This window comes from Felis catus, chromosome C2 (genome assembly GCF_018350175.1).
Source record: "Felis catus isolate Fca126 chromosome C2, F.catus_Fca126_mat1.0, whole genome shotgun sequence".
In the NCBI taxonomy this organism is placed as follows: domain Eukaryota; kingdom Metazoa; phylum Chordata; class Mammalia; order Carnivora; family Felidae; genus Felis; species Felis catus.
In genome coordinates, this window is record NC_058376.1 from 120744409 (window position 1) to 120770307 (window position 25899).

Sequence of the window (25899 nt, forward strand, 5' to 3'; positions counted from 1 at the left end):
TTATATACCATTTAAGAAAACCTGGGTAATTCAGATGCAAAAAATACATATGTACACAGATCTTTCTGTAATAACAATCTACCAACATATATGCTGCATGTCATAGTTAAAGTTCTATTACCAAACTAGCATATGTAGTATCTACAATTAAAATTAAGTTTTAAGTAAAAAGCTCCTGCTACTTATACAAGAGAATGTACTTTGGGGTTTCTTCAAGAGTTAGTTCTCATATATAAAAAAGTTTAATGTTAATGAACAATACTTGTCACTTAAAAATTTGAGACCATATAGAAATTTACAGAAAAGTTAAGGTTCATATAGTTGGAGGAAAAAATAAACTGGATTATGACTTTGAATATATTTATGATCAAAATTAACACACACACACACGCATCCACACACAAATCAAAACACAGCAGGACCTGCAAAAAATTTTTGTATTGATCTTTTTGAACCATGAAAAACAATGAATTAGTCTTGCTTTTAATAAGACTTTCAGGAAATGAAAATAATTTAATTATGAAATATCGACTTGATAATGAACATATCAGTATCTACTGGTAAATTAACTGTGTTATCCAAAAAGGTTGACAGATTCTAACCAGTAGAAACAAGATATTTAATTCATTAATGAATTATACAACTATTTTAAGCATACAAATAATCTCTGGTTTTATACCCACTACATTTCAGAAATCTGTAAACTGTGAGGCATTCAATGTGTTTAATGTGGCAGAAAATCATATTAAATGTTTCTCATTATTTTATTCTATTCAGTCCTTTTCCCATTAAGCATGCAAACACGGTCATGACCATCTTTGGTTTCACTTCTACGAGGTCATCAGGTAAGGCATATATCCGGGCACCAATCTTTCGAGCAACTGAAATGGCGTATCTTCAAACGACAAGAAAAATATCTTAGTATTTGTTATCTACTATGTTCTCACTTAATATATGTTAATAAAAGAATGAAATATTTTGATAAGATTAACTTTACAAGAAAGTTAAGTTTGAAAGTCTTTAATCATATCCCCATTTAAGTTGTACTTAAAAATGTTATAAAGACATAGTAACCTTATGTGTAAGGATTTAAGAAATTAAAGAGCCACTGTGTTAAACCATAAAAGGCAGGGCTCCTGGGTGGATCAGTTGGATCAGTGCCCAAATCTTGATTTCGGCTCAGGTCACAATCCCAGGATCATGGGATTGAGCCCCAACATCAGGGTCCATGATGAGCGCAAAGCCTGCTTGGGATTCTCTCTCTCCCTTGGCCCCTGTCCCTCTACCCGCCCCCCTCTCTCAAACTAATAACTAACTAAATAAACAAACACACAAGCCAACCAACCAACCATAAAAGGCTTACTTAGCATTGTTTAGCTTGTCCTCTTCAGATAAGTTTTCTCTCTTGATCATTTCTTGACGAACTGCATTTGGTGCGATGGCATCTATTAAGTCTAGGACAGGTAAGCTTGTGCTGATAGATTTGTCCTAGAAAATAAAGAATTGATGAACATTCATAAACATCTTACTTTTAATTTTCATAAATGGCAGACCAGGTCATAACCATATAACTGAGAGCAACATAAATTTTCTTTATACTGAACGTTCGGCTTTTCTGCAAACAGCACACATCATAAACCATTTAAAATATGCTTTTCCTTCAGTCTTTACAGAGCTTACATGTAGAGTTGTCACCATGTCCAAATAAGGCTTGCAGATGTGACAGTTCCTAAGGTATGCTAACTACAGTATCCATTCTGCAAAAAATAACTTTTGAAAGGGAATAGGAGATGAATTTTAAATTAATAGTTTTGCAAGTTCTAGTAATATATATGTCTTAGACCATGAATTCCTAAGCCTACACTTAAAATTCAGAAACAAAACTGAAAATAGTCGTGGAAAGGAACTAACATTTACAAAGGCATTATTCTTGTTGCTTTACATGTTCAGCTTGTTTAATTCTCCTAACAGCCTGATAATAAAGAAATTATAATCTCTCTTAGAGAGGAATTAAATGTAGTTCACAGAGCTCAAGTGACTTGTTTACACAACCAGTAAGTACAAAACCAATAACTGAACCCATGACTGTCTGACTCTAATGCCCAAGATTCTCTCCATTTTTGAAGTTACCTCCAAGGTGAACTAAAAATGAACAACTGAATTCTAGTGGATAGATTACTGCAGTTCAAATCAGAAATCCTGGTCAATTGATTTTACCACTTACCAGTACTTGAAAGAAAAATTACTTGTTCTGTGTCTCAGCTTGAATAGTGGCCACTGTTGCTTGCTTATTCAGAATTTACTCATTCCTTACTACTTTCTCCATCCTAACAGAACCCACATCCATGCCTCCCTCACATGGACATGTGCTTCAAGGAAAGCTGACCCAATCCACAGCTCCAAGGGTGATCCTGAATTAGTCTAGGCCATGCATTCTGGGGGTAGGGTAATAAACTTACTCTTTTTTATGTATAAAGCATAAAGTGTATAAACATACAGTAATATCTATGGCATTAAAATTTCATGGGGAGGAGTATTTAGGAAGAGAACGTCTAAAAAGACTCCTTAGATTAACAAAAACACTAGTCTGAACCAAATAGAGTAATCTCATTTTATTAGCACAGTGATTTAATTTGGGCCTAATTTAATTTAATGTGAGGCCCTTGCTATTTTCTGGAAGAGCTATGGAAAACCAGAAACCCTTCTCTTGGATGTGAATGAGAGGATGAAACCTTTGTCACAACCAGCAGTTATCCTATAACCAAGTGGAAAACCAGCTTTGGGTGAAATTGGCACTGTAAATGGCAAAGCAGAGATGGACAAAAACCTCAGTCCTACATGAAATTCTTCAAATACTGGCTCAACCAGCCCTGAAATCTACGATACCTCTGGATTTCTGCTACTCTGTACCTTTTCCTTTGGTTTAAACCACTTTAAAGTGGGTTTCTGTTACCTGAAGTCAAAAGCAAGCACCGTTGCTTGCTAGGTGTTTGCTAGGCAGCATCCTAATCGCCGCCCTGAGACTGTCACAGGATTCTTGGGACTATTAATAGAAGTGAAAGCATCTACTATAGTTCCTAGCCAAATTAATAAATTTTTTGAAAAAAACAATTTGAAGCCATATGAAGAAGGCTACTTTTTTGGGCCCTGATCTATGAGCCACTACATTTATTAATTTTAGAAAAATTTGTATTGTTTACTTTCAGGAATGTTCTGTTTTGTGAAACAGAAATTTGGGGGGGGGGGAATAGAAGTAGAGGGGTAAAAATAATTAGGGTCCTTAAGTCTATTTGATGCTGGTAATCTGGATCTGTTTTTTTTGGCATCTTCCTTATTTCTGAAAATTTTTCCTATTTTTGCCTCAATGTGTGGTCTGCAGGCCACCTACATGAAAACCACCTGACACGCTTGTTAAAAGCACAAATGTATTGCTATACTCAAATTAATGAGTCAGGTTATCTGTGGATGGGGTTAGGAATCTACATTTTTAATACGATTTCTAGATGACTCTAATGTACACCATTATTCTTCCTAAAATTAAACTTAACATTTATGTCATTCTATAATAAATTTTAATTTTCTTTGTACTTCCTTTTCATATAATATTTCTATGATGATTCAAAAACAGACAATTGGTTTAATTGTGCTGTATTTTGATTAGTTATTTACATATGTGTGAGGTTTTTTGTAAGATTGGGGAAAATTATTTTGTTATTTTGTTTTTTCAGCTTTATTGAAGTATAATTACCAAATAAAATTGTAAGACATATAAAGTGTACATCCTGAATATTTGATATACCTATATGTTGTGAAAGGATTACTCCCATTAGTTAATTAACACATCCATCACCTACATATATGTGTGTGTGTGTGTGTGTATTTTTTTTGTAAAAACATTTAATTTCTATTCTAGCAAATTTCAGTTATACTATATAGTGTTAACTATAGTCACCATGTAATACATAAGATGCTCAGACTTTACTCATAGCTGAAAGTATATAATATTTTGTGGTATTTCATTTTATTTTATTTTATTTTATTTTGTGGTATTTTAAACATTTCTTCACTTAGATGTAAGGAAACAATGTTTTCATCTATTTCCTTATGGGAAAAACTTTATTGAATTGAATGAAAGATTTAAGTTTCAAGAGTTATATTGGATCCCTTATCTTCCTATTTCCAAGAAAACAGGCCTATCTTTCAACTCTTCTGATCTATGTATTATCAGTAAAAGACATTTTACTTTTGCAAAGGGGACAGGGCCTATAGTAAAATCCTCAGTTTAGCATGTACATTTTCATCATCTTTCCTTAAGTTAATTATAAATAAATTACGTAAGCAAAAATGTCTAGACTCTCAAAGACAGCCTAGAGTTTGGCTTGATTTTCAAGATAATGAATTGTATCATCCCTTTCTCTTAATGTGATACACATTACTATTAGAACATTGCATGCCATTGTTCTTTCTGTCATTCTTGAAAATAGAAGTGCAAACACAGTGATGTGGCAGCCAGAGTTCTCGAAATAGCTTAACAGGAAACTCTCCACATATGATGCCCTTTATATATTGCCATACCAGTAGTGTAGTAAACCCTTTTACTGAGCCCTTAATATGTACCAGGTATTGTTGAGCTCTTTATATTTGTTAACTTATTTGGTCTGACACAAACTCAGAAGATAGGTATTATTAATATCTCCATTTTAAATTTTTTTTTTCAACGTTTATTTATTTTTGGGACAGAGAGAGACAGAGCATGAACGGGGGAGGGGCAGAGAGAGAGGGAGACACAGAATCGGAAACAGGCTCCAGGCTCTGAGCCATCAGCCCAGAGCCTGACGCGGAGCTCGAACTCACGGACCGCGAGATCGTGACCTGGCTGAAGTCGGACGCTTAACCGACTGCACCACCCAGGCGCCCCAATATCTCCATTTTAAATATGGGGAAACTGAGGAATAGAGAAATTAATAACCTGCCCACAGTCACAAAGACATTGAATGGTGAGCCAGAAGTAAATTCAATTTTATTCATCAAGAGGTGTAGTCCAGCTGTTAGTATAAACTACTAAGGTTTTTACAAAACACAAGCCCTCTCATGTTCTCCTTACTCCCCTGGTTTTTATAGTATTGCTGACACCCCACACAGTGATTCCTGTTTTCTTATTTGCTTTCTTTACTGAACAGTGAGCACTTTGAGGGCATTATGTAGTCACAGTGACTAGCAAAGCACCTACTACAGGGTAAGCTTTGAATATTTATGAGATGAATGAGCAGTGTGTCACATAACTAATAAGTATCTGAGCTGAAGTCAAATCCAGGGTCATACAACTCTAAAGCCTGGCTTTCAACCTGCAGTTAGATCTGGAAATGAAATCCAGCTTTTCTGCTCAATAGTTGTATGACTGTGGGCAAGTTGTTTAACTTTTATAAAGTTCTCCTTTTTGCTTATAGAATTATTGAGAGAATTAAAAGAACTGTGTAAAGTGCTTAGCATGGTGACATAGAGCACTCAATGGTAATTATGATTATTGTTATGGCTGATATTCCACTTACTTATCTTCTTTTATTTGTATTTTATTTTAATTCCAGTGTAGTTTGACACAGTGTTATATTAGTTTCAGGTGTGCAATATAGTGATTCAATAATTCCACGTATTACTCAGTGCTCGTACACTTCCTTATCTTCCTGCTGAGGGAAAATTACTTTGCAACTGAAAAGGGTAAATTTGTCTTTTCTAAAATTTCTCAGTATAGCACTGCCTTGATTATAATTAATAGATTCTTACGAGTACCATTTATGGTAGCCTTCAAATATAATGTCTTCTACAGTTGGAAAAAAAAAGCCTCCCCACCCCAACTATTTTTTAGCATTTGCTGCCACGTTTCTTAACTACAGTCTCTTTAAAGATTTTATAATTGAGCATCTACTAAATAAATGCCAAGCACATTTGCATTATGTTTCTGTTACTTCGGATCTAAGTACAACTCTCAAGTTTGCCTTTCTCTGTGAGTTCTCTCCCTTAAAGGATCTGTGTACTCACATTTTTCAACTATCTCTTCTATTCAACTGATCACCAAGTCTGTATTCCCAGTTTTAATATTTCCTTTCATCCAGCTTATTTCCTGAACATTACTTCAAATTCAACAAGGTTAAAATTGAACTCATCACCTTTTCCAGAAAGCAACTGTACATCCTGACATTCCCATTTGTTAGTGTTATCTGTTTTTTAATTACCCAGGCCTAAAACATCAAGTTTTAACTCCTCTCTCTCCTGTGCTTCCTCAAATCAAGAAGCCAAATCCTACCTGTTCTTTTGCAATAGCAAATAACTATCTGTTCTTAACATTCCCAGTGCCCACCTTCAACTCCAATCAGATTTTTATCATTTCACACCTGCTTCAGCTTCTTGGGCATTGTCCTAGCATTTACACCTTTCTTAGTCTAATCCATCCTGCCCACCACATTCAGAAGAGTATTTCTAAAAACAGTCACTTTTCTTACATTAGTCCTTATACCAATACACTTTTATTAAGGCCAGACTCCCCCACAATCTTGACTCAGACTATATCCAGCACTACTCCCTTAGGAACCATCCTCTCCAGCCAAACTATTTCTCCTAACCTTTGACTTGCCTTTATTCAAGATGGACCTTCTTCTAGCTTGTTATGAAAATGCCAATTATGAAAATTTTGTTCTTCAAATAAATGGTGAACACTATGAGGGACAAATTAATTTCTTATATTCTGTATCTTTTTCTTTACCTATAAATGTTACTTAACAGTAAAAGCTTAATAAGTATTTGTTTCTAAATATTTTATTATTGTATTTGATTTAATTATATACATGCTTATTATTTTTCATCAACTAATGTACAAATGTGTAAAATTTCATTACAACAACTTTGATAACTATCAATTAGAGAATTTTATACGTCCCCTTTCCTGTTTTACATTTTTCAGTTGTATTTTACTCCTAAAATATATAAAAACAAATCATGGACTGAAAATTCTTGTGTTTTTTGTTTTTTTTTTTAACAAGCAACAACAAAAACTCAAAGTCATTAGTTCCTTCCAAGATGGCAAAAAGAGAAACACACTTGAACTAGGACTCAGGTAACATCTCTGACTTATTCTAGTTGTCATGTTAAAATCCCTTTGGGGCTCACTATTTAGTAAAAATTGAATTTATCAATTTCTGAAATTTTTTCTGCTCTAAAATGTTGTTAAGCATATAGAACAAAGCCAAAGAAAAAACTAAAGATGGATAGATAACTCTTAGGAGAGCTTAGGGTTTCATCTGTTTGCACTCTTAATCACTAAAAAAAATTTGCTGATTCTTCACATATTTTTCACATAATAAAAGCACAAACACAAGGCTCACTGAATGAATGTGTACAAGCAGACATGCTTAGTTGTAGCTAACATCACCTTGCATGCAAAAGCGAAACACAATGGAAATGCATGAAAATTAGTGGGTGTGTATGTACAGATTACGTTTTAAGTGCTTTATGAATCATCCACAAATGCTCAAAAGTGAGTGTTAAGTGCCATTATGAAGCCAGATAACAAGATATTTTTTTTTCCTACCAGTTTTCTCAATTCCCACTTGAATCGGTTTGGCTGGCTCTGTTATGCCTTGGAAATGATGTCAATACAATTCTGAGACTGCTGCTAGGGAGCACAAAACATTATAGGTCCTATATAAACAATGGTTTTTTAATCTTTCTTTTTCATTTGACAATTGGGTTTTTTGGCTCTATTCTATTTTTTTAAGATTAGATGGCCAGAGTTGATAATATTAATCTGCATTTATACTCAATAGGACAACCAGTCAAAAATATAAGAGTTCAAACTATACTTTTGCTTTACACATGCCAAATAACTAACAGGCCTAAGTTCATAAATTGTGTTTCTGAGATATAATGTTAATGTAATTCTGAATCTAAACCAATGTAATTTCTAATAAAAATTCCTTCCTACACTTAATTTCTTACAAAAACAAAATTTTAAATAGCTTTTGATTACCTTGAAGCTGGAAATAGAAGTATGTTTTTTTGCACTTTTAAGCGTCTGATTGACCCATTTAATAATAATTTCATCATTTACTTTTTCACCTTCTCCAAGATCTGACAACACATTCAATGTGTACCTATAACAGAAAAGATGTACATTTGACAGTGAAAGGGGAGAGAAAAGAGGTGAAATTTGCTCTCACATCATTTATGTCAACATTTAAATATTTAAGAAACATTTTGGTTCTTATAAATATTTCTAATTTTACTCTGCTATTTGCACTTAGTCACATTCTAAAGTTACAAAGCTCAGTAATCAGAAACAAAAACTACCATATGGTATTTTTAAAAAAACAACCCCTTACAAAGCAGTTTTTAAGAGGAATTAATAAAAGTGATTAGTTTTAGAGATTGACCCACTTAAAAAAAATTTTTTTTTAATTTATTTATTTTTGAAAGAGAGAGAGAGAGAAACAGAGCTTAAGTGGGGCAGGGGCATGAAGAGAGGGAGGCACAGAAACCAAAGCAGGCTCCAAACTCTGAGCTGTCAGCACAGAGCCCAACGTGGGACTCAAACCCACAGACTGCGAGATCATGAACTGAGATGAAGTCACACACTTAACCGACTGAGCCACCCAGGCACCCCTAGATTGACCCACTTTTATTTCATTTTATTTATTTAAAAAACACTTTTTAAAAAAAATTTTTTTTAACGTTTATTTATTTTTGAGACAGAGAGAGACAGAGCATGAACGGGGGAGGGGCAGAGAGAGAGGGAGACAGAGAATCGGAAGCAGGTTCCAGGCTCTGAGCCATCAGCCCAGAGCCCGACGCGGGGCTCAAACTCACAGACCGTGAGATCGTGACCTGAGCTGAAGTCGGATGCTTAACCTACTGAGCCACCCAGGTGCCCCTAAAAAAAACTTTTTAATGTTTATTTTTGAGAGAGAGAGAAAGAGACAGAACATGATGGGGGGAGGGGCAGAGAGGGAGACACAAAAACGGAAGCAGGCTTGAGGCTCTGAGCTGTCAGCACAGAGCCCAAAGTGGGGCTCGAGCCCACAAACCGTGACATCATGACCTGAGCCACAGTTGCACGTTTAACAGATGGAACCATACAGGCGCTCCTAGACTGAACCACTTTTAAACAAAATATATTATCAACAGTAAGTCATTTAAAAATATATTTTGCATTGTATATTTCTTGTTTGTTACTCTTCTTTAAAATGTTTATTTATTTTTGAGAGAAAGAGAGCATGCAAACATGCGGAGGGGGAGAGGAGTAGAAGGAGAGGTAGAGAGAATCCCAAGTGGGCTCCAGGCTGTTAGTACGGAGCCCAGTGCCGGGCTGGATCTCATGAACCAGGACATCATGACCTGAGCCGAAATCAAGAGTCAGCTGCTTAACTGCCTGAGCCACCCACTTAATTGACTGAACCACCCAGGCCCCCCTGTTTTTTATTCTTCAAAAATAGATAAAATACTAGTTCATATGACTTGTTGAAGGAAAAAGTGTTGCTATAAACATATCAGCTTTTACCTTCTCATCAGCTGCCATACCAATGCCAGAGTAAGTGTTGCATTCCCTTCATTTAGGTCCTGCCCAGCAATGCCAACCAAGGAGAATTTAGCCTTATTCTTCCCAAGCTCCACTGCATAGTTACAGTTTTCGATCTACAAGTAATAAGTAAAAGTTTTAGTATAAAAACGGGTTTTAAAACTATATCTCTTGAATATGCTAGCCTTGTTCAGTTATCTGAAAAATAATTATGAAGATATCTTTAGTTTATATGACAGAATATCATTTCATAATAACACTGAAATTAAGGAAATAATTATTATTCCCATTTTACAACTATTCCCATTTTATAGCTGAAGATATCAGAGCTCTGAGGAGTATGCATTTTTTTTAAATACAAGGAGACAATAATTTTCAATTCTTTTTCCTAGTAATCATATTATACTATAGATTCAGTCTACGTAATAAGAAATGTATGCTATAGAAATGCACAGAATTAAAAAGAAATTGAATAGATTCCTAATTTGTAGAAAATAGCATCAAAGTCCTGATTATGTAACAGTGTGAACAGGAGAGAGAAAAACCAACATATTTGCCACTGATACCTGTTTCATCGGGAGACTTTTCTAGCAAATTATAATAATAATCACTTAGGTGTAAAATGTGTTTCAATGAAGGGCCGTCTGTTTTATAGTTAGTTTGACCAAAATTCTTAAGGGAAATGATGGGGAGAAGGGTGCTCAGGGTTACTAGAGGCCTAACATGTTGATTCGACCACAATGAAAGGGTACCTGGAAATGGATGCTACCATTAGGGAAAAGATGTGTTCTATTTTTTGGCAACAGTTGATTCCAAATTGGCAAAACCTCTAAGATCTGGAGAGGTACCAACTAGAGAAAGAGTAAGAAATGCAGCTTTCCTATGTTTATGGTACTACTAAAGACTCTTAAAATGGATCTGCTCTCTGAGGATGTAAATATAGAAAGTTAAGAGCACTGGGCCAAGAACTGAGCCTTGGAAATTCCAGAGGTGTCAGGCTAAAACATGAAGAACCTGTGAGAGGTAAGAATAAACACAAAGAAAGCAAGAAAAAATTGGAGAGTGCAGTTTAATGGAGTTAAGGGGAGAAATGATTACCAAGCACTGCAAATGCTTTAGAAACATGAATCTTAGATCATTGGGAAAATGAGAAAAATTACACAATAGGATACAGGGTTCCAAGTGAAAAGAAATACTGAAACAATAATGAAAAAAGACTATTTAAGTGGCACAACTTTATGAACTTTACAAATGAAGTAAAGTGATGTCTGCTGATGAATGCCCAAAGTCTATAAAATTAGACTCTGTGATACTTTGTTGGGTAGGTACTCCTTCATTTTTTAAACATTTTAAATTTATTACAGGTGTTATGTTTCATTCTATAAATAGCTAGTATATGGTGAAAGGAAGAATTTTACATAATCACTTGTGACATCGCCTATTTCAAATTCCAGATAAAATGAGTAGTTTGTTTTCCTGTTATATTTTGCATCTGCTTACTCCAAAAGAAACTAGAAAAAGAACAAACACCATAGTTAATAGAAAGAATGAAAATAATAAATATCAGAACAGAAATAAATGATATAAGAGAATAAAAACAAAAATAGAAAAGATCAAAGAAACCAAGAGTTGGTCTTTGAAAAGGTATACACAATTGATAAACCTTTATCCAGACTCTTCAAGAGAGAGGAATCAAATAAATAAAGCCAGAAATGAAAGAGAAGTAATAACTGACACCACAGAAACACAAAGGATTGTAAGAGACAACTACATAAATCACATGCCAAAAAACTGAACAACCTAGAAAAAATGGATAAATTCCTAGAAATATACAATCTTATATAAACTGAATCAAGGAAGAATTCTGAACAAATCAGTTAGTAGTAATAAAATTAAATCAGTAATCAAAAATCCCCCAACAAACAAAAGTCCAGGACCAGATGGATTCACAGGTGAATTCTACCAAACATTTAAAGAAGAGTAATACCTATTTTTCCCAAACTATTCCAAAAAAAAAAAAAAAAAATAGAAAAAGACAGGAAATAACAAGTGTTGGTTAGGATGTGGAAAAAAAGGAATGTTTGTACACAGTCGGTGGGAATGTAAATTGGTGCAGCCACTGTGGAAAATAAGTATGGAGGGTCTTCAAAATATTAAAAATATAAACACCATACAATCCAATAATTCCATTACTGGTATTTACACAAAGACAATGAAAACACCAATTCAAAAAGATCTATGCACTCTTATGTTTATTACAGTTATTATTTACAAAAGCCAAGATATGGAAGTGCCCATCAGTAGATGGTACAAAGAAGATGTGGTACCTACAGACAATGGAATATTAGCCATAAAAAAGAATGAGATCTTGCCTTCTGCGACAATATGGACAGACCTAGAGGGTATTATGCTAAATGAAATAAGTCAGCCAGAGAAGACAAATATGATTTCACATATATTTAGACTCTAAAAAACAAGTGAGCAAAAACAAACAAAATAAATGCAAAAACAAAATAAATACAGAGAACTGGTGGTTGTACAGGGGAGGAGGGGGATGGATAAAAAGGGTTAAAGAGAGTAGGTAATACAGGCTTCCTGTTATGGAATGAACTGGTCACCGGGATGAAAGATACAGTATAGGGAATATAATTAATGGGACTGTAATAGCATTGTATGGTGATAGATGGCAATTATACTTGTGGTGAGCATAGTATAGTTGTCCAATCATTATGTTGTACACCTAAAACTACTGTAACATTGTGTGTCAACTATACCTCAATTTAAAAAAAAAAATTTGCATCTGACATTTTGATTTTGAAACATTACATAAAATTAGTTAACAAAATTTTCTGAATTCTACTCACAAAAGAATTACAGGCAAATCAAATAACATGTTAACTGTAGGTGGTCCAATCCCTAGAAATACTGAAAAATATAAATATAAATCTCTTATAATTACGCTACCCATTTACTTCACTATTATGATATAGTCCCTTTAACAAATAATTTAATTATAAAGTCTATACATACATACTCATTCTAGAGATTTGAAGAATAGAAGTCCTTTTTGAATGTGTGTGTGTATTTTAAACAAATTTGATTCCTATGTATATATGCAATTTTGTATCCTGTTCATTTCCATGTCACTATTATTAAAACACTAAAAAGACTACTACTTTTTAATGGTATATTTTACTTCATCATATGGGTTTTCTAGTTTTTTTTTTCCTCTATAAACATTGCTAAGATAAGCAATTTGGTATACGACTTCTTGTCTGACTGATTATTTCATTAGAAAAGATAATAAGAAGTGAAACCATTAAGTCAAAGGACTTTTTTGGAGATAGCGATCAGTATTACCAAACTGATTCTAGAAAAGTTATATAAATGTAATACTTTCTCTAATATTGGATGCAATGTAATCCAATTGTTTATTTGAATTGCATTTTTAAAAACTGTTTATTTTTGAGAGAGACAGAGCATGAGCGGGGGAGGGGCAGAGAGAGAAGGAGACACAGAATCTGAAGCAGGCTCCAGGCTCTAAGCTGTCAACACAGAGCCCAACTCCAGGCTCAAACCCACGAACCTACAGGACCATGACCTGAGCTGAAATCGGATGTTTAGACTGAGCTACCCAGGTGCCCCTGAAATTGCATTTCTTTATTGCAGGTACAAAGTTTTCATAAGTGTATTATCCATCATTCTTTTTCTGTGAACTGTTCATTCACATTGTTCAAGTTCACATTTTGCTATTACAATTTTAGTAATAGCAATTGAGTTTCAGTAATTAATTTGTATGGACTACTTACATGTTAAGAATATTAACTACTTACCATAGTTGTTGCAAATAATTTACCAAGTTTATTGTTTTTAATTATGATGTTTATTTTTGCACAGAGATGTTTTAAATTTATATGTAATCTATTATATCAATTTTTTGTAGTTTTTTAAATCATTCCAAGAGTAATCATTTTTTTATTACATTTTAATCCTTTAATTGTTTACCTTAATCCATTTGGAATTCATTCTGTTTGGTTAATGGTGAAGACCACTTTTTCCCCTAACAAAGTAGTTAACCAGTTGTTCTGGCATCATTTTTTGGGTGATCTTTCCTTTCCCTATTATCAAATTTAGCAAGAATCTTGTCATATATTAAGTTCTTATATTTTAGGTTTCTAGACTACTCTATTCCGTTTCATTCTTATATACGTATTAAACTATTTCAATTATTTTAGCTTTATAATAAAATTATATATTTTTTCTAACACCTCCTGCCTCAATATTCTCAGAAAATGTTCTTGATGTTTTGGGCCTGTTTCTTCTTCCATCGGAATTTTAGAATAACTTTATCAATCCCAACCTGCAACACACGTATATATGCCCATATACACACAAAAGGAGACTTAATGGAATTCTAACTGGAATTATTTTCCACCTATAAATTAATTTGCAAAAATGTAATATCTTCATAAGATTTAATGTTTCTATACAGGAGTATGGTTATATTTCCATTTATTCAACTAGAGATAGTTTTTAAATCATGAGGATGCAGATCAGTTTCAAAATAGCCATACTGATAAATTATAGCAATGTGAGTTCATAATTTGTATTATGTATTCAAATTATTCATACTTTAAAGGATAAAGTTAAAATACAAAAATTTTAAAGTCCTACATAATTTTACTTTAGAAAGCAAATAATCCTGATACAGATGGTAAAAAGGAAAAGCAAAAACAAAACTAAAGTTGAATATTAAAGCAGCAATTCAAGAGGACAGACATGTACATGAAGGACACCACACATCCCCTATTTGAGGAAGAATACTGGAAGACAACCACTTCTCTTTATCATTCATCTACCACTGGTAGTCTCCCACCGACTGTAATCAAGTCACTGTCCTGCCCAAAAATGTTTAATCGCTTCCCATTGTTTCTAGTGTAAAGCACAAGCTCAAGGTTCTCAACATCTGGCTCCAATCAAAATTTTTAGCGTTCATACTTCTTACCTATCGGAATCCTCTGTTATAGCTAACCTATTCTCCCCAATTCCCAGAAACGCATTTTATATTTTCCCATCACTATTCCTTTTCCTCATCCTCAGCCCCTCTCCAGTCCCCTTCTCACAAAATTCTATCCATTTCTCAAACTCGTATCTCAGATTACACCTCCTGCATGAAGCTTCTCATAATAAGCGTGGCCTGTGGCCTTTTCTTCCTTAGAACTCATATTTACTTCTATGTATTCTGCACTATATTGTAGTTGTTTACACACATATCTAATTTTTTAGGCTTCTTGAGGACCATGCCTTGTATTATTTTGTACCCTACACTGCACTGTACAGGTAGTAGGTAATCAATAAATATCTGTTGAAAGATATTAACAAAATAACCAGTAAAGATTTAGCAAGTTCTGATGTTTATAAAACAGGAATGCACTTATGATGTACCTCAAAGAACATTACGTACTACAACCTGTTAAAGATAAAAACAGTAGGGGCGCCTGGGTGGCGCAGTCGGTTAAGCGTCCGACTTCAGCCAGGTCACGATCTCGCGGTCCGTGAGTTCGAGCCCCGCGTCAGGCTCTGGGCTGATGGCTCAGAGCCTGGAGCCTGTTTCCGATTCTGTGTCTCCCTCTCTCTCTGCCCCTCCCCCGTTCATGGTCTGTCTCTCTCTGTCCCAAACATAAATAAACGTTCAAAAAAAAAAAAAAAAAAAAAAAAAAAGATAAAAACAGTAAAAGTGTCTGGCTGAGAGAACTGTCTTCATGTTTCCAAACATTTATTAAAGCACACTTATAAAAGGCCTAGTAAGCTTAACACATTTTGGGTTGAATCAGAGTCATGGAGACAGACCACAAATTACCAAGCTTTATGAAACTCCAAATCCTCTGGTTTATATTAGAACAATAATAACACATATTTGGTGATTATCTCATTCACCTTCTTCATGTTCCCTCCAAGAGCAGGATAAGGAGGTTTGTTGACATGGCTCCAGTCGACTGGCACACGGATCATTTCATAGAGCTGAAAGATCACTAAAGCATCTGCAAGGTCACTAAAACAAGAGGAAAAGATGATGAAGGAGGAGGAATTTTATTAAGCACAATGGAGACAGGCTTAGGTCTTCAAAAATACAACAGGGTAATTTAATGCTTAAAAAAAATGACAGGATGTATCATATAACCCAGAACTTCTAATCTAGGAATCTGTCCAAAATTTTTTCTAAATGTTTACAAAGATACATGTACAAAGACATTCATTGCGACAGTATTCATACGTTTGGAAGCAACTTAAATGCCTGGCAATAGCGGGCTGTTGAATAAACTATCCATACTATTGACTCCTGGACCACCATGAAAAATAAGGTATATCTCTATGTACGGAATGAAAAGTTTTACAAGACATATTATATTCAAAAAAGCAAGTGGCAGAACACTACATGCAGTTTACTATGTATAAAATTTATTTTCAAAATCGAGAGTATTTAAGTATCTATATGTGCTATGGACTGTTAATAGCAATTACCTCTGGGCAGGAAAAAAGGAATAGAGGAGATATAAAGAAAGTATCATCATGTTTTATTTTATTCTACATACATACTTCCTGAAACTTGTACAGTGAGAATAAGTGCATGTATTACTTACATATGATTTTTAAAACTTTTTAAAAATTCATAAAAAATCGCAATAGCTACAAAGTAGGCAGCTGTTCACGTTAAATAATGAAGGTTAAGAGGAAAGAATTTATGAGCAAGTAGGCGTTCTTAAAGTAAGAATAGTAGTATTTTGGATTCAGAAAAACACATTCTTCTGAAGTGCTCAAAGTATATCCGTTGAGTCTGTTTTCAATTCTGTATGCTAAGGATGTAAAGCAACAGCAATTGATTTTTTTAAATTGCTAGCTCTATGATGTATTGCATGGCTTTTCTCCCTCAACAGCTTGTTCACGGAGTTGTTTTGCTAAGATTCATATGACAGTTTACTTTGCAACTCTGAGCACACACCTATGGCAATGAAGGGGACTGGGCTCTGTGCTGAATGATGGAAGAATAGAGTCTATTATGAAGGTAATTAAGAGCTGACTGGGCTATTTATAAAAGCGCACGGAAAATTTTGTATAAAAAAAATTTCTAAAGGGGCACCTGGTTGGCTCAGTCAGTTAAGCACCAACTCTTGATTTTGGCTCAGGTCATGATCTCACAGTTCATGAGTTTGAGCCTCACATTGGTCTCTACACTGACAATGCACAGCCTGCTTGGGATTCTCTCTCTCCCTCTCTCTCTCTGCCCCTCTCCTGCTCACACTCTCTCTCAAAATAAACAAACATTTAAAAAAAAAGCTTTTTAAAAATAAATAAATTACTAAAGTATTTGTATTGGTTCTGGACTCTCCTCTATTTCATGAATTTTTCTTTTTTACTTTAAATTAATTCATATTTCTATTTAGTATGGTATCATTATTCATATTTTGCAAATAGGGAAACTGAAGCCCAGACAGTTTGAAATGATTTCCAGAGAATTCAAGATGCTTTCCTGCACCAACTTTTTAAAGTTTATTTATTTATTGAGAGAGAGAGAGAGAGAACAAGTAGGGGAGCAGCAGAGAGAATGGGAGAGAGAATCCCAAGCAGGTTCTGTGCTGTCAGCAGGGAGCCCAATGTGGGGCTCGATCCTACAAACTGTGAGATCACATGACCTGAACCAAAATCAAGAGTCAGATGCTCAACCAACTGAGCCACCCAGGCAACCCTCTTTTGCGTTTTTAAAGGCAGGCTGGTAGATCCTATAATAAAGAAAGAAGAAAGGTTTCCTCTTATCCAAACCTAGAAAGACACATTGTTAGCACTACCAGAGTGTGGGAAATGATTCAGTAAAATATTTTCTTAGTCCTACCAATGTTGATAATGTGTTGTCATTTTTGAACAAGAAAAGACAAATTACAATTACTCACAAAAAGTTATTTCTATAAATTAAATAAAAATATACACAACAAATTACAGAATAATTGAGGTAGATTTTGGCAAAAATAGAAAGTGAATTATAGTTAAAAATACTGATATAATGATAAGAACAATTTGTAAATCATCACTATTCTGTTACAGTTGAAATAATTTATTATTTTTCTCCTTTTAAAGTTTATTTATTTATTTTGAGACAGAGAGAGTACAAGCCAAGAGAAGAGAGAGGGAGAGAGGGAATCCCAGACAGACCCCACACTGTCAGCATGGAGCCCGATATGGGGCTGGAACTCACAAACCGTGAGATCATGACCTGAACTAAAATCGAGAGTGGGATGCTTAACCGACTGAGACACATAGGCGTCCCTGAAACAATTTATTATTTTTCTCATCAGTAATTATGAAAGAGTAAGATGGATTATCTTTACCAAAGGTAAAGTTGGTTGCTCATGTCATCAAAAATTATAACTAATATTGTCATATTCTGGTCTTTTTAAAATAATACTATCCTTAAATATCCATCATATTGCCAATCCCTAGCATTCTGAATTTCTAAATGTTGGTTAAAATTCTCGTGATCTTTACAAAATGTTCTAATGTAAACATACCTGTGGTTTGAAACTAGAAAAGTTGGACTCTGGCCATTAAGCTAAACACAATAAAATATTTACCTGTACAAATGATTAATGTATGGGTTGACCCCCAAGGAATTCATCCAGTTCCGAAATGTCCTCTCTTCCTTGCTCTCTCCTAGAGTAGACACAATTTCATACTGATGATTCAGGACAAAAGGCATCAAAGAATATGTTTTAAACCATCCCACAGGTTCAAACTAGCAATACATATTTTGCTGTGGTTTCTGTGATACTACAATTTCTTGGGAGTTAGGGGAGGGGGAATCTCTTATTGCCAAAGTCCCTTTTTGCCCTCTGTCTAGAAGACTTCCATTTGCTCTAAATTTCTCTATCTAGAGTCCTAACTTGATGTCTGTGAACTACTGAGTTATGGGTTTCTCTGTCCAGAAAGTAACAGAGAAACTTACATGGTCATATCTGTAGTTTTTATATGCAAAAAGAATTGGCTAAAAATTAATGAAACAAAATCTTTTAGCAGTCAAGGCAACATAGCAGTCAAGGCAACAAAAGCTATGCCTTTCCCAATGCAGTGTTTCCAAATTTGTATAGGTTTTGGTTTTACACAGAGAAGTTTCTGGACACACAAACCTACATTTTCATCACAACAAACAGCAATAAAGGGGAGAGGCAATTACAGATAATATAAAAATAAGCGGTGAAGCGGGATCCTGGGTGGCTCAGTCAGTTGAGCATCCAACACTTGATTTCGGCTCAGGTCATGGGATCACACCCTGTGCTGAGTGTGGAGCCTGCTTAGATTCTCATTCTCTCTCTCTCTCTCTCTCTCTCTCTCTCTGCCCCTATCCCCAATGGCACATGCTCGCTCGCTCTCTCTCAAATAAAAATTTAAATTAAAAAAATAAGCAATGAAGGGATATAACTATTTTACAGGTTTACTGAGTTATTTTAGATTGTCACTACTGAAATTACATGAGGGACACAGCCCCACACACAGGGTGCTAAGAGAAAGACATCACAGTTAAGTCCCTAGGTCTCAAAGATCACCTCAGTAAGAAACTCCAGCAGGCACTGTTATTTAACCTGTGATTACCTAACCTCCCTGATCATCCCCTTCATAGCAGTGCCCATACCATCTATAAGGAAAACATGAGCTATAGTGTACCACAAAGTGGGCAGACAGCAAGATGGACTCTCCCTGCCATGTCTACACTCTAGTCATCCCCTAGATTACAAACAGTCCTAAGTGACTATCTGCAATATTATTTGTTTTCAGCAAAGGTAGGGAACAATGCAATGGTCTAACCTACATCTCATCACTCCTGAAAAGCTAGAACATTTACACCTCTCATCACCTCTAAACCATAGGCAAGTTCAGGTCACTCTCCAGACTTTGACTCATGTGGGATTCCCAGGATGATTTGGCATTCTACATCTATAACTGTCTCAGCTTCAGGGCCCATTCCAGTAGAGCCATCCCTGCAGTCATCTTCAGACTAAGTGCCACAGATAGTATAAACCTGCATACCTAGAAGAGCAACCAAACCTTGTAAATTCTAAAGGATTCTGGGTTGTTTTTTTGTTTTTTTTGTTTTTGTTTTTTCTTGTGACAGCTGTTCAGGAAATAATCTGTCCACTGTATTTTTATTTGATTTTCTACATTAATACCTAACAGCTTTCCCAGAATCTACTTTAATTCTTGCCCTATTAAATGATATAGCCATATAATTTCTTAAATTTTGTTTTCTCAGCCTGCATAAAAGGTAACTGGCCAGTCTGTTGTATCTGCCACTATCACTTTATGATAAATAACCTATGTGAAAAATTTTTTAAAAAGTTAACCAAGTTAAACTAAATATTCCCAGACACCATGCTTGCCTGCTTATAGGAGTTATTAAACAACTGCAAATTAAGTATCTGACTTTCCCTAAAGCGACATAAATATAAACATACCATCATCAACAGTTTGATACATGTGACTTGGATTTACCTTTTAGTTGTTTCTTTATTACAATCTATAATAGATTTCTTTCTAGTAATTAGAGGATTTTTGCATTATTTCCTTCCAGGAAAATCCAAGTTCTGTTTTAAAATTACAAACATTGATAGTGTAATAATAGTCTAATTTTTAATTGAAACAATATCCAAACTCTGCTGAACCTGATAATACAGCAAATAATATTAAAAAGATACTCATATTTTGACTGAGTTCTGAAACTGTCATAAGCTTCAGGGGTTTGTATTTCTTCCCACTGTTCTCTACTAATTATAGTTATTATTTTAATTTCTTATGCCTGGAAAGTAAAATAGATTATACATGTGAGCATTTATTTATCTAATACCATTTCCAGTTGTCTTGGTAAATAAATGCTCAAAGCCAGAAGCACTATGCATTTGTGGAAGAGCCATGGTAAAGCATTACAAAAACATATGTATTCCAGATTGTAAGGGTTGTCTGTATTGCAGACAACTAAAGCAATCTTAGAAGTAAAATCTTAATTGCTGATATAAAAGATAGAAAGAACTATAAGACATTTCATTTTCAGGGTCAAACTTACTGCAATTGAAAAAGTTTCAGAAAAACATAATATATTACAAGCAGACTACCAAGAGGAAAGAAAAGGAACTAACATATATTTAACACTCACTAAATGTGCTAAGTGATATGTTAAGTGTTTTCCTCTTCCCAACCTGACTATTACTGAGCACATATTGTATGCTCAACCCTTTCATTCATGAAAGGTCATTTTAACCTGCTCTGTAATTCTTCAAAATTAGTATTATTAATCTGTTTTTACAGATGAAAAAAACCAAGGCTGACAGAAGTCACTCGGATACTAAATGGTGGACCCATAGTTAGAACAAAGTGTAATTCAGTGGCCTATATATTTTCTATCACCACCAATGGATTCTGAGATTCAGAATTTGGCTCAATTTAATGTGAAGTTTTTATATTTAGTTGGGCTTTTAATTTTCTCAATTCCATACAAAGTTCTTTGCCAATGAGGACATACTAATATATGAATATGGGATGTGATAAGGTCAAGCTTCAAATTTCATAAGGATCTATAAAAAATTTATAGAGGAAAAATTCCAATGACAGTCGAAGTTACATACATTTTTGGCAAATGTATCAGGATATACATATGTTATAAATAAAGATGATTGATAAATATTTCCCATAGTATCTTCTTATATAAATAAATACTAATGGAAATATTTAGCAATCCTATTCACACTGAAAAATTCCAAAAGCATGCTGAACACTAGCAAAAGAATTCAAACATGACAAATAGGAGAACGAGCAAGTTGGAAAAGATATCTAGCAAGAATTCAGTGACTATAAAAAGCAGGTCATATTTAATATGCCACTCTAAACAATGCCTTCTATTGTAAGATACAGAGGGATTTTGAAATTTTCCAGACTGATAAAAACTTAGAAGTCTCCCTTTTTATTTAGTTTTTTTTTAAGTTCTAATCCCTCACCCTAAATGTCTCTGCTGAAAGATCTACACTTTTATCTATGCTCCCTCTCAAGTACAAATCTATGTAAAGAATATAGTCTTTATTTTACGGACCTCAGGAAGAGTGAACTGAATTAATCATATTCCTCAAAGAATATATTTATTAAATCTGAAACTTTTTTCATTAATCAAAAACATGTAATTATAAAGCATCAAGGAAATGGACCTCTGGTTGTGGCAGTCAAAGAGAAGAACATGAAACTGATTTCTCAGTCTATCTCCCCAGGGACGGAAGGGAGTACGGTGGGCGACGTGAGAGAATGAGCACTGCAACATTGAATTCTCCCCGCCAAGAATCCCCACTTGAAGACTGCCTTCTCCAAACCAGGGCAACTAGTGAGAATATTTTAGGATCAGTCCCTAGCTCTGAATGCTGCCATTGTTTTTACCTTTAGTTCTGATACTACTGTGGGTTTGGGTGTATCTGTGAGAGCGTGAGAATGAGAGAAGAAGAGAGGCTAGGAAACAAAGATGGGGACAAAGAGCTAGATGGTGAGAATGTTTTTGTTGTTATGATTCATATATTGTAAGCTTCAATGACATTCAAGAAATGTACCATAGCTAAATAATACCAAAAAAAAAATGTTATAGAACCTAAATAGATCCTTTCAAAGATTACTTGTGTTGAAAGGTAAGTTAGTTTATTCACGGGAGAGGGATAAAGGCTTTACATCATGAAATCCAATTGTCAAAACTGATTTTAAATGTATTTACAACTATAATATCCCAGCATTATAGAAGGCAAATTCGGTGGAGAGTTTACATAATCAAACCTTGCTCTGATATTCTAAGTAAGTTTCATTTGTGTTTCTTCCTTGTCATCATTCTTTAGGCATATTAAGAGAGAAAAAACACAGCATGAACAATGCAAAAATAAATATCAACTCAGATAGAAAGAATAAATAGTACTAATAAAAAGAATTTCAGAATGAATACATTTAGAGTATAGAAAAGTACTAAATACAGTACCTACATTAGGAGGGGTCAAATCTGCATTTCATGAAGCAAAATAGGAAAGTATTATAAATTATGAGACAGATAACAGTAGCCCACACACGACAAGACAAGTAATGAATATTTAAAATTTTTTCATGTACATTAAAAACATTAAAAAGAACAATACTGGAGTCAAACTGTAGCTTTCAAAGGAGAAAAAAAGCTACAAAATGATTATTTTTTCCAATAGATAATTCATTGTCCATATTGGTGGTGGAGTTATGTGGTCATTTAAGAGACTATTTTAAATGTATGATAGTTTTCACTAAACTCTTATGCAGAAATGACAGACAAGTAAGATTTACCCCAGCATTCTCTCTGAACCAAAACCAATAACCACTTTCCCTATTTGAACGTTTTAATGGATGCACATGCCTACACACAGTAAACTTCATCTCCCACCATCATTCCCTACCTCTGACACTGAAGCAGGTCAACACCACAAGAAGATACATACAGTGAAGCAATTTAAGGCAAAAAGAACATACCTTCCAATAAATTCATATCGATGTCATTATTATCGGGCTTATGGAGGCATGGGTATGTGTTAAACAGATTAGCTACAAAAGCTAAATTAAGTTTAGGATTGCCTGAAACCACATCTGCAGGAGTAACAAACTGTCTGCAGCCCAGTTTATCTGCTTCTTGAAGCATGAATCCAGCACGCTTCAGGTCATTTTTCTCCTAAATAACAAAATAAGACAAAAATGGTCAAACTTTTGATTGGCATAATTGTTTACTGATATACATATTTATAAGCAATCACGTTTCTGGAAATATATTAAATGATAGGTCAAAATAAGGTCAGAATGTCCAGAAATTCTAAATCAATTTCTCTTGAGTTTTCTTGCTGGGATCAGAGGAATACTTCTCCCTCATTGCTGCAATACTCAACAAAACTCTCAAATATCATATCAAACAGCTCCTACTGGTCAAATTATTGATAATTTGGTCAAGGCCATATACTGGAGTGCCTTTTGGCTAAGAGGCTTAGTTGTCTCAACCATTCTACCCTGAATAATATTTTCAATAAATTCTTTTCTCAATGAAAACCAAGCTGGGATACAAATAAAATCATATTAAAATCAGAAGGACAGCACTTTCACAAGTGCAAAATCCTGGAAATAAACCAAATACTTGTCAACAGGAAAGCAGATGAATAAACTGTGTTATATGTACACAGTGATATAGAACAATATGAGTGACTCTTAGCAATATAATACGTTCAAAATAAGTATTAGTAATTTAAATACAAGATAATAAATTTCATGTGAAGTTAATAAGTAAAATGAATGAAAAAGGTAATTTTGTAAGGAATATATTTGTTTGAAAGAAAACTATATAAAAAAAGCAAAAGAACAATGAACATAAGATTCAAGATGGTGATTATCATATTAAGGTGAGGCAGAAAGATGGAATAGGGAAGTATAGAGCTAAATGTAAGTTAATATCAAGGTCTTAGCTTTCTTGGATTGAGGGTTCATATGGACGGACTTGTTATAATTTTAAAACAAACAACCACAAATAAAGATAAATAAAAAAAGGGACATGAATGGGTCCATGATGAGCGTACATTATGACCAAGAATTTTACCTCATTCTGTGCACCAGTTACAAAAAAGTAAAAATGTAAACAAAATCAGAGAAAGTGATAGATTCAATGCTATTAAACAACAATAAAAAGTTCCTAATGTAGACATGAACAAATTATAATATGTGGATCTTATTTAGATCTTGATCCAAAGAAACTATGAAAAGAAAATCTGACATTTATGAGGCAATTGGAAATGTCAGTGTCGACTAAATATTTTGATAATATTACAGATTATTGTTAATGTTTTAGGTATGATAAGGTATTATGGTTATATCTTTAAAGGTTTTTTTTTTATCTTTTAGAAATACATATTGAGGGGCACCTGGGGGGCTCAGTCGGTTAAGTGTCCGACTTCAGCTCAGGTCACTATCTCGCGGTCCGCGAGTTCGAGCCCCGCATCGGGCTCTGGGCTGATGGCTCAGAGCCTGGAGCCTGCTTCCGATTCTGTGCCTCCCTCTCTCTCTGCCCCTCCCCCGTTCATGCTCTGTCTCTCTCTGTCTCAAAAATAAATAAATGTTAAAAAAAAAATTAAAAAAAAAAAAAGAAATACATATTGAAATACTTATCAATGAAATGATATGATGTCCAGGATTTGATTCAAAAAAACATGGGAGAGGAAGGATAGGTGATAGACAAAAGAAGATTGACCATGAGTTGATACTTGTTGAACCTGGGGCATGAGCACATTATATTGGGTTTATTCATTTTTATTATGTTTGAAATTTTCCATAGGTTTTTTAATTTCCTAATTTTTTACTCAAACTAATTTGTAAATTTTGCAGTTTTGCAATACTTTCTCAAATGTTTTATTGTAATAATGTAAAGTATGATTAACTTGTAATGGCTCAATTTGCCTTTAAAACGATTATGGATGTTGCACTTAAAGTACTTAATAGATTATCATACAAACTATAGTCTTATCGATTTTAATATTTAGATAGAACCATCCCCAGTATTTACAACTTATGCTAAAAAAATGGGATTCCTGGGAAATGTGTTAGATGAGTCAGGATCTGCATCAGTCCTCCCTACACTGTAAACACTAAGAACAGCCATCTTTTATTTTGTAGATTTCTGAACAGAAGTTGAAAGAACTGATAATCAGTTGCTTAGCAATCTAATAATGGCTTGTTGCTCCCTTTCCTAGGACACGGTGATAGCCACAAAAGCACCCTGGTGAGTTCCGGTTATGTTGCACCAGGAAAATGTGGATGTAGGGTTGATTCCACACATACTCAAGATTAGAATCCTTCAATTCTTTTTCATCAGTTATGACAGCCAGATGGCTTAGCATGGAGATGTGAAGCCTAAGGCATGAAAAAACTTGAGAAGAGCAAAGGGCCAAGGTTTAATGAAGAGCTAAGGGCTCCACCAGGGAATGCTGCCTATAGAAAATTACACTCTAAATTTGACTGGACTCACTAGTCAAATTTATAGAGATAGAAAGTAGAACAGTGGTTACCAGGGACTTGGGGGAGAAGGGAATAGTTATTGTTTACTGCGTACAGATTTCACTATAGAATGATCAAAGTTTCAGGGATGGACAGTGGTGATGGCTGTACACAATGCAAATGTACTTAATGGCAGTGAAATGTACATTTAAAATGGTTAAAATGGTAAATGTTGTTATGTATATTTTATCGAAATAAAAATTTTAATCAAAAACTGTACTTAC

The 25899-nt window shown here is 34.4% G+C and overlaps 1 protein-coding gene and 2 long non-coding RNA genes across 5 annotated transcripts in view; 2 read left to right on the forward strand and 1 right to left on the reverse strand.

The window, feature by feature from the left end:
• Positions 1-420: 420 nt before the first annotated feature.
• The window catches only part of PLS1 (plastin 1), a 126765-nt gene continuing 101286 nt past the window's right edge, over positions 421-25899 (reverse strand). For all 3 annotated transcript variants that reach the window (XM_045037491.1, XM_006936361.3, XM_019810617.2), the window contains 7 exons: positions 23120-23315; positions 18190-18268; positions 15503-15617; positions 9548-9681; positions 8021-8144; positions 1364-1488; positions 421-895 (listed from right to left, as the gene is read on the reverse strand). In XM_045037491.1, the coding sequence (XP_044893426.1) occupies positions 760-895; positions 1364-1488; positions 8021-8144; positions 9548-9681; positions 15503-15617; positions 18190-18268; positions 23120-23315 (909 nt within the window). In that variant the 3' untranslated portion in view covers positions 421-759. The remainder of the gene's footprint in view (positions 896-1363; positions 1489-8020; positions 8145-9547; positions 9682-15502; positions 15618-18189; positions 18269-23119; positions 23316-25899) is intronic.
• Positions 1479-3390, forward strand: LOC123380108. The gene is made up of 2 exons (XR_006585441.1): positions 1479-1734; positions 2335-3390. It is a non-coding gene; the product is annotated as an uncharacterized LOC123380108 (long non-coding RNA).
• Positions 15611-25894, forward strand: LOC123380109. The gene is made up of 2 exons (XR_006585442.1): positions 15611-16628; positions 25372-25894. It is a non-coding gene; the product is annotated as an uncharacterized LOC123380109 (long non-coding RNA).